The sequence below is a fragment of the Mustela erminea genome, chromosome 9, assembly GCF_009829155.1.
Source record: "Mustela erminea isolate mMusErm1 chromosome 9, mMusErm1.Pri, whole genome shotgun sequence".
Taxonomy (NCBI): Eukaryota; Metazoa; Chordata; class Mammalia; order Carnivora; family Mustelidae; genus Mustela; species Mustela erminea.
This window is the reverse complement of record NC_045622.1, coordinates 21,724,890-21,742,763: the sequence shown is the minus strand read 5'-3', so window position 1 is coordinate 21,742,763 and position 17,874 is coordinate 21,724,890. Positions and strand designations below refer to the sequence as shown.

At 52.8% G+C, this 17,874-nt stretch overlaps 1 protein-coding gene across 5 annotated transcripts in view; it reads left to right on the top strand.

Annotated features, from left to right (window-relative positions):
• The window catches only part of KIRREL3 (kirre like nephrin family adhesion molecule 3), a 545,218-nt gene that overhangs the window by 444,054 nt on the left and 83,290 nt on the right, over positions 1-17,874 (top strand). For all 5 annotated transcript variants that reach the window (XM_032359297.1, XM_032359300.1, XM_032359298.1 and 2 more), the window contains exons 4-5: positions 6,315-6,464; positions 10,971-11,120. In XM_032359297.1, the coding sequence (XP_032215188.1) occupies positions 6,315-6,464; positions 10,971-11,120 (300 nt within the window). The remainder of the gene's footprint in view (positions 1-6,314; positions 6,465-10,970; positions 11,121-17,874) is intronic.

Below are 17,874 nucleotides of genomic sequence, written 5' to 3'. Positions count from 1 at the left end.
CAGGAAGACCGAGGACCAGGCAGACAGGGTGGCAGGAAGACCGAGGACCAGGCAGACAGGGTGGCAGGAGTGGAGGACTCCCAGCTGTGCTGCTGCAGGAGGTGGAGGGTGGGGAGGGGACAGGAAGCTCTGCCCCAGGACTGGAGCCCAGAGGCTTCCAGTGCTTCGTCCCCGCCCCTCTCTCTAGCCCAGGCTGCACCTGCACCTGTCCTTATCAGCGCTGAAGAGCCCTCCTGCCACCTGCCACTCCCGCCCCCACACCTCCTCCCGCCTGCCAGTCACCAGCCATCCTGACTCAGAGCCCGCAGCTCGGGCTGCACCGATGGTTCCTCAGGCTGGGGCTCTTCAGAGCCGCCCCCCTTCCCAGCCACATACGGCCCCTGCTTCCCGCAGTTTGAAGAGAAGGCGCCCAAAGGCCGCACCTGCTAAGCACTCCTGCATCCAGGCTCCTCTCCTCACCTGCTGAGCAGGTTGGGCGGGGGGGGGGGGGGGGGGGTCTCCGCACTGGGGGCCTTCAGAGCCGACTCTGAGCCCCACTGAGCCACTGCAGAACCTCGAGGCTGGCATTTTTCCTCTCTGAGTTCAGTGGGGAGAACCACATCCCTCCCGACTTCAGAGTTGTCAAGGCCCAGGTAGAGAGCCGGGAACATGCCCTCTTGCCCTGCAGAGTCCACGGCAGTGTGGGCATGTAGGGAGCCAGCAGGCTGCAGACAGTCACCTCACTGGCTCTCCTGTGGCCCCTGGAGCCTCCTGTTCCACACGGCACCTCCCTTCCCGGGATGGTGAACAGGAAAGCATGCCTGCAGCACCCCTGGGACCCCATCCCACACAGTCCAACCCACCAAGTGTGTTTCCATCCAGGCATTCCCTGAGAGTCTCCCTAGACTTTACAGTCCTGGCCAAGGGCAAGGGAGAGTGTGGTCTCAGGCGGGTTCTGTGCATTCCCAGGAGCCAAGGACTGTGTAGCCAGGGACCCCAGGAGGCAGCTCAGAAACAGGACTGCTGGGCCTGATGTCCCTCCCCCACCACTCAGTGCCCTGGGACCCCAGACAGACTCATCCTCGCAGGGGCCTATGGGGCCACCTGTCACACAGGATTGACTGTGAAAAGCATTTGGTCAAATAACCTATGTAAAGCTCCAAACGCTACACACAATTAAAGTTACCTATTATTAATTCTACGACAGTAAAGTATTATTTGTGATATATAGCTAGTTCTATATATTCATATAATAACACAGCTATATAGATAATGACTATTTATACAATACTAAGTGCCAATAATTATTATACCTCTTTTCGTTCCTACCCCCCACGATGGCCAGTACTGGACTGCGCCCTAAACCCACCCTAGCTCAGTGTTGTTGAACAGCAGCTGGCAGGGGCCATGTACACTTTGAGAGAAGAACCAAGAAACTGCTTTTCACTCCAAAGATCCCCTGATTCTCTTTAGATGGTCTGAGGATCATGGTTGGTGGGGTTGAATAGGGGAAGTCCTGGTTTGTGGATAAAAATCCGAGTCTAGACCCTTAATTCAATAACCAACATGGGATAGTGACAAGAAAACAGGGTTTACAACTGGAGACATTTGAGTCTATTGTACTTGTGGGTACAATACACACCACTGTGTGACCTTGAGTTACACTTGGGCTAACTGGGTGACCTTGAGCCTGTCATTTTATTTCTGGGAGCTCAGCTCATCTGTGAAATGTGGTAGTAACACCTGATTAACACTGTAGTTATATTCAGTCTTGGTTAAAGTGGGTCTTCCATGAATAACCCAGTTATTTTTATCCTATAAAGTCTGACTTCTCAAGACTCTGACCCTTCATTTCTCACTTCGTTCCTGTGTGGTGTGCTCGGCACAGTATCTCCCTAATCAGTAGTTTAAAACATAAAAACAGTTTTGCTTCATGACCGCAGATCTCAGGGGACAAACAGAGTAGGTCACAAGTCAAGTTTATTCAGTCACAAGGTCACAAGGTCACAAGTCAAGTTTATTCAGTCACAAGGTCACAAGTCAAGTTTATTTAGTGCGTATGCATTAGATCAGGTGCCAAGAATATAAGACGAAAAAGACAGCCGTGGTTCCTGCCCTGAGTTTACCCTCCATTTCTCACTTACCTTTGTTCCTTTGGCATCTGATATATAGTAAATGCTCAATAAAGGTTTGAAGAAATGAAGGGGGAGATGATAAGGAGAAAAGTGGGGAGGAGGGGAGAAGAGAGAAGTCAGTCACCCCTTGGTGACCGAATGTGCCTAGAGGCACAGGCAAAGCCCTTGGAGGACAACTTGGCATTCAGTGAGGTCGGGGCTGGTTAGGGAGCCCGGAGAGAGGGGCGATTCCACTATGGTGGGATGTCAGTGACGTGGAACAGGTAACGCGAGGGAATGGCTGCTGAGCACCCCAGGGAGAAGGCTGTCCGATTTTGGAGTAGTTCATCAGATGCTGTCTTGCAGACAGTGGAGAGCCATGGACTACGCATCCCTTGCAAAGGGAGAGAGTGCACGAGGAAAGTGGTGGTTTAGGAGGAAGAGTCAGGGTTGGACCCAAAGGCATTCGCAGGCTGTCGAAAGAACCTAGGCGGAGGTGGGGAGGGCTCAGACTTTGGGTTGCAGAGGTAGGAATGGAGAGGAAAGGGTGGGTCTGAGAGGTGCTGTGGAGGAGGGGCTGGGCCACACTTGGTGATGGAGACAGATTGAGAATAAAGCAGGAAAGGGAGGTCGCACTGACTGCCAGGCTTTGCAGCAGGAGAATGTCAGTGGGCACAATGGGAAACTGAAGCGGAGAACTTGGGATGGACGGCTCAAGGTGTGCGAGTGGGCACAGCACACACTCTGTGTCCCGAGAAGAGTTGTGTGGGTGTGTGGTTGTACAGACGTTCGCTCCTGGAGGGAAGGACCACATCATATCCATCTGTTCCCCACAGCACAGGGCAAGGCCTGCCTCATGGCAGGTCGCAGTCAACAATATTCTCAAGGAGCTCCCTGTCTACCTACTATAAGGCCTAGGAGGTTCTAGAAAAGATCCTGGGCTCCCTCACCGTTCACTTCCTGGGAGCAGGAAAGACAGGGGAAAGAAATCAGCTGTGAGGGAACAGATGAAGAGCATTTTCTGTCCAGGAAACTACACCCACGGATGCACGCTGTGTTCCTAGGGCCTCTGAAGCCCAAAGGAGAAGACTCAAGGTGTGTCCTCTGGGTGAAAAGACAGCGTGCCCAACCCTCCACCCCCTCCTCCCACAGCAGCGTGACTTTTATCGACTCTAGACAGTGACCCTCAGCTTGTGATTCTATCTGAAAAAGCGTTTCATGGATTTGAAAGAGAAAGTATTTCTAGTGGCATGTATTTAACGCACAGAAATTAAAATCAGATTGAAAAAGAAATTGTCAGAGCACCCATCATCCCCTCCCCCCAGAAAATGGGGAATGTCTTTTGGGTGGTTTTGTTGAGACTGTCCACTGTTATCTCTCTCTGCTCCCACCAACTCCCACCCCAACCCAAGAGACATTCTTTCCATAGAAAAGCCCGAAGGGGTCCAAACACACCCAATGTGGGACCCGAAAGCTCTTCCAAGCCTGCTGGGATGGATCAGATCATCCTCCCCCTCCCCCTCTCCACACCCCGTCCCCCTCCCCTGTCCCTTCAGGCTGCTCTCTGTGGGGTCAGGGCTTACTGGGGGGATCTCATGGTTGCCCCAATGCCTGGCTCTGAGACACGGTTCAGAGTGAGCTAGTGAGCTCTCTGCGTCCACCTCCACAGCGGATCTCGGCTTTCCTGCACCCACCAGGGCTCACCCCCCACCCACCCACCAACACGCCCGCAACCCCCCGGGATGCCCCCTGTACCTCAGCTTTCTGTTACCCTCACCCACATCTGAGGAAGCGGTACTGGGGGTGGGCGGAGGAGGGAACACCTCCTGCGTCAGGGTCCACACCACTGGCTTCCGGTCTTCTCATTACAGCTGACAACCTGCTAATTCTCTCTGATAACACAATCTTTGGCAGCCATTGCGGCTGTCTTGACACTGTCCTTCTTGCAAGGAAGATTTTGAGATAAAAGAAGGAGATGTGAAATCATCATTGAGCCAGGAGAAAAGAGCCTCAGAAAGGAGTGCCCCCCACAGCTTTCTCCCCCGCCTTCCCTCCCCTCCTCCTCGCCCTCTCTCCCTTCCCCGCCCCTTCTTCCAGCCTCTCCGGCACCCTCCTCACGTCCCTCCATCCTCTGGCTCCTTCTCCAGAACTCCCCCCCACCCCACTTTTCCTTTCTCTTCTCTCTCCTCCTCCTCCTTCTCCCTCTCTTGTTTTGGTGCCAGAAACAGTCTAATTACAACAGAGCACTTGAAGAGCCTGAGAGGAAAAAAATAAATAAATTAACCCACCACACATAGCTGATTAAAATGTCCTATGAAATCTAATTTGTAAAGCTCGAATCAGAATAAAAAGTGTTACTCCCACAATTCAGGGCCAATTTGATTTTTAATGAGACCCCTCAGAGACCCAGCCAAAATCTCATCAGGTTGCAACCGTGGCTACCTTCCCACCTGCCACAGGCTCTCTGAGGCGCCCCCCACGTCTGCTCCTGGGGAGCCCCACAACTGGGCCTACCATTCTGGCCCACTTCCCTCGGCTTCTTTATATGTCCATCACTCCCTTCTTAGGGCCACCTGCTACTGAGAGCATGGCCTTACCCATGGTCTTACCCAAGTCTGAGCCTGGGCCATTGTGTCCCCAGGATGGGCAACAGCTAGTTTCCAGGACCTCTGTGGCCGCCCCTGACTCTCCCATGTTGCGGGAAGAAGAGGCCGGGGCAGCAGTCTGTCCACCAGGACCCCCTTCCTGGGCTGTGTGTCTTTAGCTGCCGGGCAGGGTGTGGGAAAGAATGTGGGCTTGGAAGTCACAGAGAAACCCCCCTTACCCCCCGCTGCCTGGTCAGACCCCAGCTCCACCACTCATTAGCTGTGTGATCTTGCATTGGTTGCTTTGCCTCTCTGATCCTGTTTTCCTTGCTGTAACAGCAGCTATTTCTGCCCTGACATGTAAACAGGTTACAGAAGGGAGGGCACGTGAAGCACTTTTTGCTATAGGTCGGGGGATAAATGTCAGTGTCCTCTTGTCTGTGCACCTGCGGCTTCCCAGGGACCACGGATCACCCCAGCCCATTCCTCAGCTTCCCCTCCAGGACCAGCGGAGGGGATCTGGGCACTGCACAACTCAGTAGGGGAAAATACAGTCAATAGAGCCAGAAAGTCTTATATTTCTAGCCCTTGTCTTGCCACTAAACACTTTGGGGATAATTTAGCGAACATCCAAGCCCCTGCAAACTGGACTGGGTAAGGTCCTGGGGTTACGACCACTACAAAGCTAAAGGTAGTGCATACGCAAGACTGGCTCAGTCATGACCAAGCACAGCCCCTCTTAGTATTTGCCACTTCCTTGGGCCCCATTTCCTCCTCCAGAAAGTGGGGATTAAAACAGTACCTACCTCATAGGTTGTTATGAGGGTGAAAAGGTTAATGAGCTAATATTTTTAAATCTTAGAACAGCGGCTGGGACGTGATACATACTGGGGGCTGTGTTTGGTTGGCTTGGATGGCTCGGGGCAGTCTCGCTCCCAGGGGTGCATGGGAGAGCTTGGGGTCACACCCGTGACCTTCTCCCAGGTGGTAGGGAAGCCGGAGCTGGGGCTGCCACCAGAAAAAAAGGCAAAGCAGGTACCCCTGCACATGCTGGGCCACGCTATCTGCATGTGCTGGGCCACGCTATATCAGCCTGGGAACTACTGAAACAATAATGTTTTCCCTGGATTCTTGGGTTTTTAACCAAAGCGCTCTACTCCCCATGCCCAACTTGCCTTCTTAAGGCTCACCCCCACAGGATGCCTGCTGCTGGAGGGCTCCCTCTTGCTTCTGCTCTGTAGTGGGAGGAGGGGCAAGCCAGCAGTAGCAAGTAAGAGTTAGCCCAGTGGAAAGTGGCAGAACTAGTCCCAAGGGTGGCTGGGTTGGCCTCTTTGGGGGCTGGAGGAGGCTGGGTCACAGTGTGTGTGTGTGTGTGTGTGTGTGTGTGTGTGTGTGTATACTAAGGAATGATGACTGGCGGCTTCAAGCCAGCTGCAGAAGCAGGGAATTAAGCTGGGGGCAGCTAGGAAGCTGTTGCTGGGCCCCAGGCAGGAAGTAAGATGCAGGGGCGGCGGAGGGGGGCGGGCATTGGGGGTGCTTCTCCCCTGGGCCAGCCTCTGCTCTGCTTCTTAATTGGGGAAGCCTCCAGACACTGCTCCCTGCAGGTAACTGACCGCTGTGCTTATTTCCTTCCCAGGCCAAGTGTACTCCTTCAGCCAGCAACCCCAGGACCAGGCCGTGGTGTCGGGCCAGCCAGTGACTCTGCTGTGCGCCATCCCCGAATACGATGGCTTTGTCCTGTGGATCAAAGACGGCTTGGCTCTGGGTGTGGGCAGGGACCTCTCAAGTGAGTACCCCCAGACCTGTGGCCTCCTCAGGAACCTCACCTTCATGGGCATTTGGAGATTAAATCTCCAGATTTCATTGTGCATCCCCCCTCGGGCAGAGCCAGGGTGGGAAAGCTCTGAGTCCAGGACCCATAGGACTTTGAGAGCCCTTCCGACCACCGGTAATGAATTATCTGTAAACCCTCAAACCTGGTGGCCAAACCCGAACAGGGTGGCCCTGAGGGATCTCTTCAAAAAAGTCAAACACATTTCAGGTAAAGTCAGATGCCTAGAAGCAACATGTTCCCTTTTCTTGGTCCAGAATATATCCCCCACTTAAGTCATCACCTGGTTCTTCCCGGGTTTCCATCCACTAAAGGGAGCCAAGGAAATTGAACACTCACAGAGGAACCAAGTTGGTTTTACGGGTTACCATGGGAAGAAAGAAAAGAAAAGGAGCCCACCCAGGCTGGTTTTGAGCAAGGATGTCCCAGTAGGCTCCCGTCACTTGCAGCTAACCTCCCCCAGTTGGCGACACGTCCTTTCATCCGTTAACCGTGGTGCATGTCAGCCCTTAAGCTCATACAGATGTCTTTCCGATCCATCCTTTCCCCCTGGGAGACAAAAGAATAGACTGAGCCACCCGGTCACTCACCCATCAGCAAATATTACTCTCCCCTGGGGAGGTAGGCATGTGACTGCTCGCGAGGCTTAGCATAACCTGGAAAATTCGGAACAAAGGATCCAGGTGTCCCGGCCATTGGGAATGGCCGAGGGTAGAAGAGGAGAAAATATATATATATGTATGTATTCAACTGAGAAGTCGCTTTGCTTCTCTCGTGGTGTACAGCTGCAGGAAAATAAAAATCGAAGTGCACTCAGGAACATGATGGTTGGGAAATTAATATTTTAAAATGTGAGTTATGTCTTGCCAAAAATGTATATTGAAACATTATAGCCATGGTCAATAGCATCACCGGGTTTGAGTGCTCCAGCCCCGCTGAGCATGGATAAAATACACAATAATATCTCCAAAATATACTGTGCTGCCATAAAATTTAAGTATTATGGGAACCAGCCAATTTCAGGGGCTCTGAACTTCCTTACCCTAGAGAAACTGGGGGAATGATCTCACCCTCCCAAAAGAGCATCACTCAAGCTCTGCGTGGCTTTGAGCTTGGACCAGGATCATTGCTAGCTAAGGAGGTGCTCTGGGTTCCTGGTCAGTGGTTTGCAGCCTCCAGGCAGGGACTGGGGTCTTTTCTGGGTTGGTGGCCAAGAGGAAGTCCCAGGTCACCACAGATGTGCATCACCACACGGATAACTGACCTTGTGACATCCAATTCCATGAATGGCTTTCTGGAGTCAGGATTGGGTCCTGCTAAGTACTGAGGGACAACGGGGTTCTGATGAATTGGGGTCTGTTTACTCTCTGACTTGACCTCATTTATATAAAGAAGGTTGTCTGTCTCCTTGCAAAGCAACAGAACTCAAATTCCTAGGGAAGTGTTTTCTATTTGATCACTGATCCCCAAAAAAGCGTCAGGAAGATAATGACAGAAACTCACATGCTCCATAAATACTGTTTGCTTGCCTAACAAGAAACAGGAAAAGGTCCCGATTTCACTCAGCAGGTGTTCGCACAGCACTCGCTAACGGCACAGGTTTCCCATGGGGAAACTGAGGCTCAGAATTGTAAGACTTCAACCTGCACAGTTCTATCCTCTTTTGTTTTACCTTTATCCTTTTCTGTGTGACACGGCTCAGCTGACAGGAATCATGCCCTCACTGAAGACCTACCCACCTGTCTTTCTGTTCATCAAGGCTGGAAAACACTTTCAAAGGAAATGATTTATAAATGCATGCCCTCAGATTGATAGAACATTCTTCTTCTGAGAAGCCCAAATGATTCTCAGACATTATGTCATAAATTACAATGATCCACAGGGAGAAAAGAGGATTCCCCCCTTTATTTGACAGGTAAATGAAGTCACAGTTGAGAAAGAAATTGATTTAAACATACACCCAATCCCAATGTGTGAGACCCTAGGGGAGGGAAGAATTCTGTTAGGGATCCTAACACCCCAAAATCCTGGCACCCTGCATGTTCTCGCCGCTAAAGACAGGGACCCTCTTGGCTATGCCATCTCACCGTCATGTTTCTTTAAACCAGCATTTACAGACTCTACTCTCTGCCACTCACTTAATATGGGTGATCCCACTTAATCTTCACTGTGACTCTATAAGATCCTGATATTGTCCACATTTTGCTGATGAGGAGATTGACGCATGAGTAAGTTCAAGTAACATGCCCAAGACAACAGAGCTAGGAAGTGACAGAATGGGCATTTGAACCCAGGCACCGAGACTGTAGAACCCAGACTCCCAATAATTTTGCATCCTCTGAGCATAGCTAAAGAGAGTCATGATCCTATGGAAGGAGCTAGAACTTGCTCAGAATCAATGCCTCTGGGCCTGCGTTTTCCAAAGATCCTGCCAGTCCATGGGACAGCATTGCAGCTCGTTGCCTAATTAGGCAAATACAAACAAACCCATCATTGATGTTTTCAGCAGCTCATGAGAGCAAAATTCCTGCTGCTGATAGCTTGCAAGACAACAAAAACACAAGCTCCAGCCAAGATGCCTGCAGGAGACCAGGGACTAATCAAGGACAGCGGGATCCAGAGGCTGGGCTGGAAGGGCTGGGGGCGGACAGCCAGCTACATTGAGGGCAACAGCGGGGAGAGGGCTGGGCAGGAACCCGTTTCCAGCCCCTCGTCCTGGCCCTGGGGAGAGCCAACTTAACTTACCTGGGATTCTTCCCAAAGCCCAGCAGAGGACAGGAAGGGCGGGCTGGAGGGGAGGTGGTGCTCTCGGGGGTACAGCCGTCTGCCTTGTGAGCGCCTTAGGCCGGGCCAGAACAGCTGTGCCAGGCGGGGCTGTTTGACTACACGATGGGGATGATGCTAGCCATGAAGACATGAGCCTGAAGGGCTCAGCTGCACAGGAAGCCCCCATACTGCATACTGGGAAGGATCACAGCTGTCTTCTGGACAAGGGATGGGTGCCAGTGGCCCCTGTGTAGCTCACCTGTGGGGACGCCTGCTCCACTGCTGCAAGACCCTTAGCTTACGATGTGAGGGAGCTTAGAGCTCCAATATTCCATCTAGGATAGAAAGCTGCTCTGCTGTGTCCCTGACTGTGCTTGCATACAGCTACTGATGGGGATCTCACTACCACCTCTGGTACCCTATCCCTGCTGGACCTTTCAAATTATATTAAGAATATTCTAAAGTATTTCCCCACATTAATTCTGTCACTGGTGCTAGCTCTGTCCTTGGGTATTCCTTGAACACATCTAACCTGCACTTAGAGACGGGAAGCATTTGGAGAGCTACTCCATGTCCCTCTGTCTCTCTGTTTCTGTCTCTCTCTCTCTCTTTCTCACTGGCTTAAGCCCTAGACTTCGCTCTAAAATTAGTCTAGACCAACCCCTTCTTCCTACAGCACATTTCTGAGAACTCACACTGTCCTGGTGAAGGTCTTTTAGAAAGAGGAGATGTTTGTAGCTGCTGGAGGGTGGGTGGGCCTCTGAAGAAAGAAGGGAAGAGAACAGGGAGGAAGGTCCCTGTAAGAGGCTGGTGGACGGTGGGGAGGAGAGGAGACAGAGCTCAGGTAAGGGGACGATGGGAAAGAGATCCTTCTGGAAGACACTAAGGAGGTCTCGGGCCCAAGGGCCGGGACAGGGGATCTGCCCAGCCTGGCCAGCCACGACTTCTGTCAGTATTTACATTCACCCTTCACAGCAGGAGGAAAGCTGATTAATGATTTATAATTTTCATATTTTTATTTATCCATTATTCATCACCAGTAGTATAAGGGCCCCCACATTCCTAAGTGTCCTGAGTTCCTCATAGTAAGTGCTTAATCAGGCCCTGGGGTCTGAGGTGGGGAGGAGGAGTGACCAGAATAGGGCCCCTTAGGGTTCAAGGTGGCCAGAGGATGCCGGGCACTGTTCAGGTTTGCCTCGATTTCTACTTCCTGCCCATCCTGAACTAAATCCGGCCCCCCCACCAAAGTCACTCTTGCTTCTTTTCCAGAGATTTCTGTTTTCTCCTGTCTCTTTCTTACTCTGTCTGCTGAGAACTGCAGCCTGGGTCTCTCTGTCTCTCTGTGTGTCTCCTTATCAAAATGCATGTCTGCTTGGTAAACCACAGCGCTGAGCACACTGCTTACCAGACTACCCGCCCTGCTGTGTCTGCCCACACAGCATTTCCATCTCTGCTCTCTCCGTCCTCTCCCATCATAGCCTCTCCAATATCCCTAAACCTACACGCACACACACGCTGCCCAATACCCAGGGAAAGCTCTTTTCCTGTGCTCCTCACGCCGAGGTCAGGGCCCTGAGCAGTCACCTGCCAGGCCAGCCTCCAAGCCCAGCCCCAGCTCGCGAGTCCCACCGTGGTGCCTGTTTGGCAGGAACGCCCCCCAGCCCCGCCCCCGTGACATGCGCACTGTGTCCACAGGCTACCCACAGTACCTGGTGGTAGGGAACCACCTGTCCGGGGAGCATCACCTGAAGATCCTGCGGGCAGAGCTCCAAGATGACGCTGTGTACGAGTGCCAGGCCATCCAGGCCGCCATACGGTCTCGCCCCGCACGCCTCACCGTCCTGGGTAAGAGCTGTTGCCGCGCGGGGCGGGGATGCAGGGGCGAGGATGCTCCGGGAAGCACTGTGCGCTCGCTTCCAGAAGGGCCTCCACACTGGACGAAGCCCAAAGGGGTTACCACACGGGGCTCTGGCAGCTGCTGCCCACTGCATCAGGACCCACTTCCCCTGCTAAAAGGGGAAAGTGAAAGTTCCTGCCCTGGGAATCAGAGGGCACTGCTAAGCAACCTGTGACCCTGCCCAACCCCAGCTGGTTTGACTCCAGCTTAAGGTGCTAAAAGGGGCTCTGAATGCCTATTGATTCCATGAGGAAGCGTGTTCGGCACGCGTGGTGGTTGTCAGGCCGGGTGCTAGGCAGTGGAGATACAGAGGAGAGTATGACACATCCTCGAGTCCATTCTGTCTCCAACTAGGTGCTAACAAAGCATGATTTCAGCACCCCTAGGGACCAACGCTGCACCTGTTCCTTCCCCATGCTCCGCCGTTCCCTGGGAGCCCCTGCTGACTGCCTACATCATTCCTAGGAAAATTCATTTTAAGCCCTTATGCCAAACCAGACCTTTGCCCCCTTGGCCTTTCTTCCTCTTGGCTTCGCAGGGGCCCCGTGGCCCTAAGACACCCTCCCTGAGAGGTCTCCACTCCTCTGCTCAGGCAGACCCACCTGAGGACGAGGGAGTGAGCTCGGCTCCTCTTAAAGGACCTCCTTCCAACTCTGAGGTCATGCCCTGTCAGCTCCCCTCCAGCCAGCTGCTTCTGCGGACCAGGCCCCTGAGAACCGGCCGTACACAGAAGGCATAAGAGCAGACATGTGCATGTACTGTAGAAACCCTCTCAAAGCCCTTCCGCTTATGCTATCCTGGCTATTCGGACACAAGACAGTGGGACAGGGATTGTTGGCCTGGATGAGAAACTGAGGCTCAGAGATGCCAACGGCCCAGCCCCGGGGTTCTCCCAGCTGGGGCTCTGGTACCAGCGCACTGCCTCCTGGGTGAGGCTCCACCAGTCCCGCAAAGGACAGGACCCAGGCAGCAGAGAGGGGAACCTGCCTGCCTCTTGGCAGCTGCTGTGAGGCTCCGACCACAGGGTCAGCAGCTGGGGTCCTGCCTCCTTGCCTGGAGGATAAGGCACGTGGCTGCTCCTGATGAAATATTTAAGAGCATGTCAGGTTATCTTCAGATGGAGACAGCAACACACGGGCACGTTATGCCAAGCACGGCAGGAAGCCCAGGCAGACCACTTACCAAGCTCGGGGCTTGGATTCTTGAGACTTAACTCTGGGCCGACCCCAGAACCTCCCCCTGACTCCAGGGTCTCCTCTAGCCTGTGATGAAGGAAAGAGAAAAGCAACCAGTTCCGGCGGGGTAAATACGCTGGGACAGCTCAGTCCAGAAGGGCCTACAGAAGAGGAATCAGGGATAGGAAAGGGAGAGGCAGACTCTTCACGTCTCCTGAGATGGTGGCTAGAACGGGAATGGGGGTACCTCGCGGTGCAGAGGTGTGGAGAAGCGCAGGAGGATTTAGCGTCTAAAATTTTTCTGATTTTTGAGTATTGTGCAATGCCGGAACTGATTTGGGCATCTCCAGAGATGAACCCGTTCCCCATCCTCAGAATAATCCACCTTCTGCTGCCTTGCTCCCACTGTACAGGGTACCAAAGAATGCTAAGTTGAGAGGGACCTAAGCACTGCCCTCTCCTAACTTCATGCAGGACCTAGACTAGATGCACATGCAGCTCGTCGTCAAGTTCTCATCCTGCTTGCTGTCTGAGCTCTGCCTGTAGCACCCAACCATTCACAGCCTGCCTCCTCTCCCCTCTCACGGAGATCACCAAGCTCAAATTAGTCCAAATGTTGTACAGATGAGGAAATTGAGACTCTGAGAGCAAAGCCACTCACGGCTTAATGACCACTCGAAATAGACCCCAGATTTCCTACTCCAGACCAGTGCTGTCTGCATCCCTAAATGCCACCACAGTCTGCTTGGTCTAGTTGCTTAAGGGCCGGGCTGCAGAGAGGAGGGCCACAGAGTCTTACCTGGACAGACTCAGTTTTGTGTTGGGTCACATCTCAAAGTCTCCGCCATCTCCGTCTCCTGTGTCCAGACCTGGCGCAGAGCCGGTTGGCGTGGGGAATATGCTTTACAAGTCTGGAAGGCAGTTGAACAGGGGGAAGGAGGAGCTTCCAGGGGACCCTGGCAGCTAGGCTTTGGGATTCCTGAGAGCTGGAAAAGGAGCCTGAGAAGGCATTTGTCCAGCAGCCTTTCCTGAAGTCTCCACCAACCCCACTCTTCCTAACAAACTAACCCCAGGCAAGAAGAGCTGGTCCAGACTCTGCCTCCAGCCCCTCCTGATCACCCTGGTCCCACCCCCTGAGCTGGTCCAGCAGGTATCCATCCCCACCTTCACGGGTCCAGCCGGCCTCTGCCAGAGACACCCAACCCAACGGAGTTTCTTTATGGTGCACAGCCCCACCTACTGCCCTGGAGAGAGGCCCTGCATGCAGAAGCTGACCCAGCCTTCTGGAAGGGGAGCTCTGGTCTGCTCACCGTGCTGCACAGACAGAGCAACAGAGCGAAGAGGGGCGTTGCTACCCCAGGCAGCCAGCTTCCCAAACAAGACCCCATCTGTTTTGCTGTGACATCTCAGCCTGGGAAAATATCCCAGCCAGTTCCCCAAGGGAGGGGCTGCCTTCCCTGTGTTCCAGGAATGAGAGAGCTTCCTAATTTAGTCTGTATTTGCCTGAGATAGATTTTTAATTAAATAAAGTAAGAGCCTGATTAGAACCTGCAGAAGATGTGAGAGCAGAATCAGATGGCATTCCAGCAAAATTGCAAAGCAAACACTTTGGCTGGAACAGAGGGAGACCCGTGGGGGTCTTCCATCAAAGCACCAAGTGAGGAGGGCAAATATGAGACGTTATATGGCCAACAGATGTGCATTGTTAAAATATGCATCTGCCGGGAGCCTGCCTGGAGAAACCAGAGGGCCAGCTCACAGAGCCCATAGTGCTCCGGGGAGGTCATGGGGACCCAGCCCCAGCAGCCAAGCCTAGAGTCGCAGACGCATTAATTAGCCTTGTGTTTCCAGCTCCCAGATGCAATCAGGCCAGGAGCAACTTGGAGCTGAGCATTTGCTACCCTGGGGGGCAGAGGGAGGGAGCTAAAGGACCAGGAGAGCAAGAAGGGGAAGGGGCAGAGCCAGGCAAAGACTCTGGGACACCCCTCACCCCTACCGGTCCAGGTTAACAGCCAGGCTGCATTCCCTCTGTGGTCCGGGGGGCCCATGCCTTGACTTGGGCCGGGTCGAGACAGGCATTTTTCCACCTGCAGAACATCTCAAGAATAATAGCATCCCAGAGCCGCAGACTTGGAGGCAACAGTCACAGTCCTACCATTAACCAGCTCTGTGATCTTGGCCCTTGATACTTCACCTCTCTGGATCTCAGTTTCCTCATCTGTAACATGAAAGTGATGATAAATAAGATGGTCACTAGGCACTGAAGGGCTCCCCAAATGCCATGAACTCTACAATATGGGGTCCAGCTTGCGGCACCAAGTAGTTGAGGAAAATGGCCTCGTCTCCCACCAGAACCAGAATTCACGAGGGAGACTGAGGCACAGAAGGTAACAGAGTGTTTTGTGCAGCCTCTTACTTTGAGTCTGGAGAGGGGAACCTCTCAAAGTCCTGCCCAGCCCTGGGATTCTGGACTTGGCTGTGTGTCTTAACCCCAGAGTCCTCCTTCTGTCTTCAGCTTCCGTGCCTTCCAAGCCATGTCTGTGGGGATTCCGCTTAGCGGGACATCCTGGGACCCCCCTATACGTGTGCAGAGCTGGGTTGTAGCAGGAAGAGTCAGGGACTGGGAGCAGAACCCCTAGAGCTCACTCGCTGTGTGCCTTGGGCGAGGTCCTTAGTCCTCCCGCAGGGACTCTGGTTCAACTCTCTGACCAGCACTTAATATAGGGCAGGTCCTCAACATAGGGTAGGGTTTTTGTTTGTTTGTTTGTTTTTTGCTTTGTTTTGTTTTTAATAAATGAATAAGTGAATGAACGGCATTTCTCATTCCTCATCTATGAAATGAGGATAATAAAAATCAAATCTCCCAGAATTGGTGTGAGCACCAAACTAACACACACACACACACACTAAAGTGTCACACACTCTGCAGTTACAGTCACACACACACACACACACACACACACACACACACACACACACATGCAGACTGCATCCTCCTCCCACTGGCAGGAACCCCAGGGCTGACAAACACCTCTACAGCCCCAGGGCCGGAGCCCTAAGGACGATACTGCCTTCGAAATTGCTAACCGCCTGAAAATTTGAGAAGCAAGGAATTGGAGGACCTAGATCAGGGAGGAAATGGAAGCCGAGGTTTTGATCAATTAATATTTCCTGAACACCTACTAGGTGCCCAGCACTGAGCTCGACAAGTAAGGTTCATGGGTCAGCGAAAGGGAACACCAGCCCTGCCTTGGTGAGCCTGCATCCTGGCAGAGAGAGCCGGTCAATCCATAGTAAACAGGTTAAACAAATGAATTGTGAGGGTCAGAAGTGGATGGTAATGACCCCTGGGGACACAGAAAAAGAAGAGGAGGGTGGGGGGGACAGGAAGTAGGCAGGGGAAGATGGCGGGTAGCGGGTTAATTATTAAAAAGGGTGTTTTCCCGGTCTTCCTCCCATTCCCCTTATCTTCCTGGCCCGTTCTAATATTAACTCTGCTGTCTTGTGGCTCCCATTGGAAACAAAGCTTTCTAAATCAACATGAATTATTTAATGATGGAGACTAAGTCAATTCAAATAAAGAGGGCGTCTTTAAAATGATGTCAAGCTCCAGACACTGAGGAGGCAAACACAGAGAGGGTCCGGAAGGGTCCCTGAGTTTTCAGAGCCATGATACCCGCCCCCGCATCTCTCCACCAGAGCAGCTGAGGGGCCGGGGTTCCCTAAATGCTCAGCGCTGGCAGCAGCCCCCAATTCCTGACCTGCTCATCTTCTGTGTAGGTGGGTCCAGAGAGCGACGGTGAACAACTTCGGTCACCCAGCAAGGGAAGGCAGAGCTGAAACACAGCCCAAGAGCACGGGCTTCTCCCAGCTCTTCCAGAACCCGGTGGCAAGAAACCCAGCCACAATCTCCCTGTCAGTAAGGGACAGACCGAGCTGTTCTTCAGGGGTGAAGAGGCCCCCCCACAGAACAAAGCCCAAGTCCCCCCCTCCCTTTTAATTCATCTCCTTTCCCTCCAGCCCCTGCTCTGGCACCCCTTTGCTCCAGCTTGCAGTTCCTTCCCATGCCCACACTTAACGTGCCTTCGCACCTGTGTGTTGCTGCCTGGAAGGTCCTTCCCTCCTTTCTTCCCTTGGCCGACTCTTGCTCCCCTGTCAGGAACCATCTTGGACATCACCTCCTCCAGGAAGCCTTCCCTGAATGCCACATGGCCTGGCTTTCCCATTCTGGGCTCCCTTAGCCCTCCGTCTGCACCTCGGTCACAACACTCAACTCACAATCTTGAGAGTAACCGTTTCCCTGTCTGTCTCCCCCAGTGGGTCTCTCGCCGTCCTGCCCAGGACAGCCTGCGGGCACGTCTGGGTACTCAGGAATGCTCATATAGAACTGTAGCAACCGGGCTTGGGGCAAACAAGAGGGAGTCCCCCCCTCGCTGCGGGGGACGGTGCCTGGCAGACAGTGAGCCCCACGGCTGTGTCATATTGTGCGTGTTGTGTTTTGTCGGTTGTGTTTAGAGGGGCAACGCGGCTTCAGGTAACAGCCCAGACTCTGAAAGCCAGACGGCCTATCCTGGAAATCTAGCTGTGTCACTTTATCTGTGCTGTGACCTTGGACGAGTCGCCTGCCCGCTGTGCCCCGGTTTCTTCATATGTAAAATGGGGTAATAGTCCTCCCTGCCCTCTTAGGGTTGTAGAGAGGATTTAACAGGATAATTGATGTAAGACATTGCTCAAAACAGCGCCCGGTAAGAGGCAAGCCACAGAAGAGCCTGCCGTTATTATCATACTCATGGTGGTGGTTACTATTATTTTTGCCATGCTAAGCAGCACCAACAAGCAGCCCTTCCTTCCTGGGGGGGCCAGGCTCTGGGCCCTGAAGAAGCTTTGCCATCCAGCACGCAAGGCAGAAAGACACGAATCCTGTGGGCCTCTCCTGGGCTCGCACACCTGGGAAGACAAGCAGAATTGATTTCCTTATCTCCTTATTAAGCGTGTTTTGCCTGGGCCCCGGCCTGGTCTTAGGTGCTGTATCTAATTTGTGCTGTGTGTCTGCTTCCTGCCACATTCATTACCCTGCAATCACCCCCAAATAGGGGCAGCAAACAAGCCAGAGAGGGGAGAGAGGAGCAAAGGCAGCATCCTTATCTCCTGAAGTTCCAGATGGGAGCCGGGGTCTGAGCTATTATCCCCCTCAGCCCAGCCCCCGCGCCCCTGCCCCTGCCACCAGCTCCTTCCCACTCCCTTCCTGCCACTCTGCCCTTACTGGGGGCCCAGGGACAGAAGCAGAGTCTCCTCCTCCATGTCTCTTGGGGCACCACGTGCCCCTCTTGGTTTAATTTGCTTTCTGTGTTTACCTGCTTGGGCAGGTTATAAGGTGAGCGTGGTCTGAGGGCATTGAATTACCGTAAGGTGATCAATAGTGCCTGTCTTCTAAATTACATTATAATATAATATAATATAATATAATAATATTTATTTTAATTAACTTATTTATTATATTATATAATGATATTAATATTATTAATGA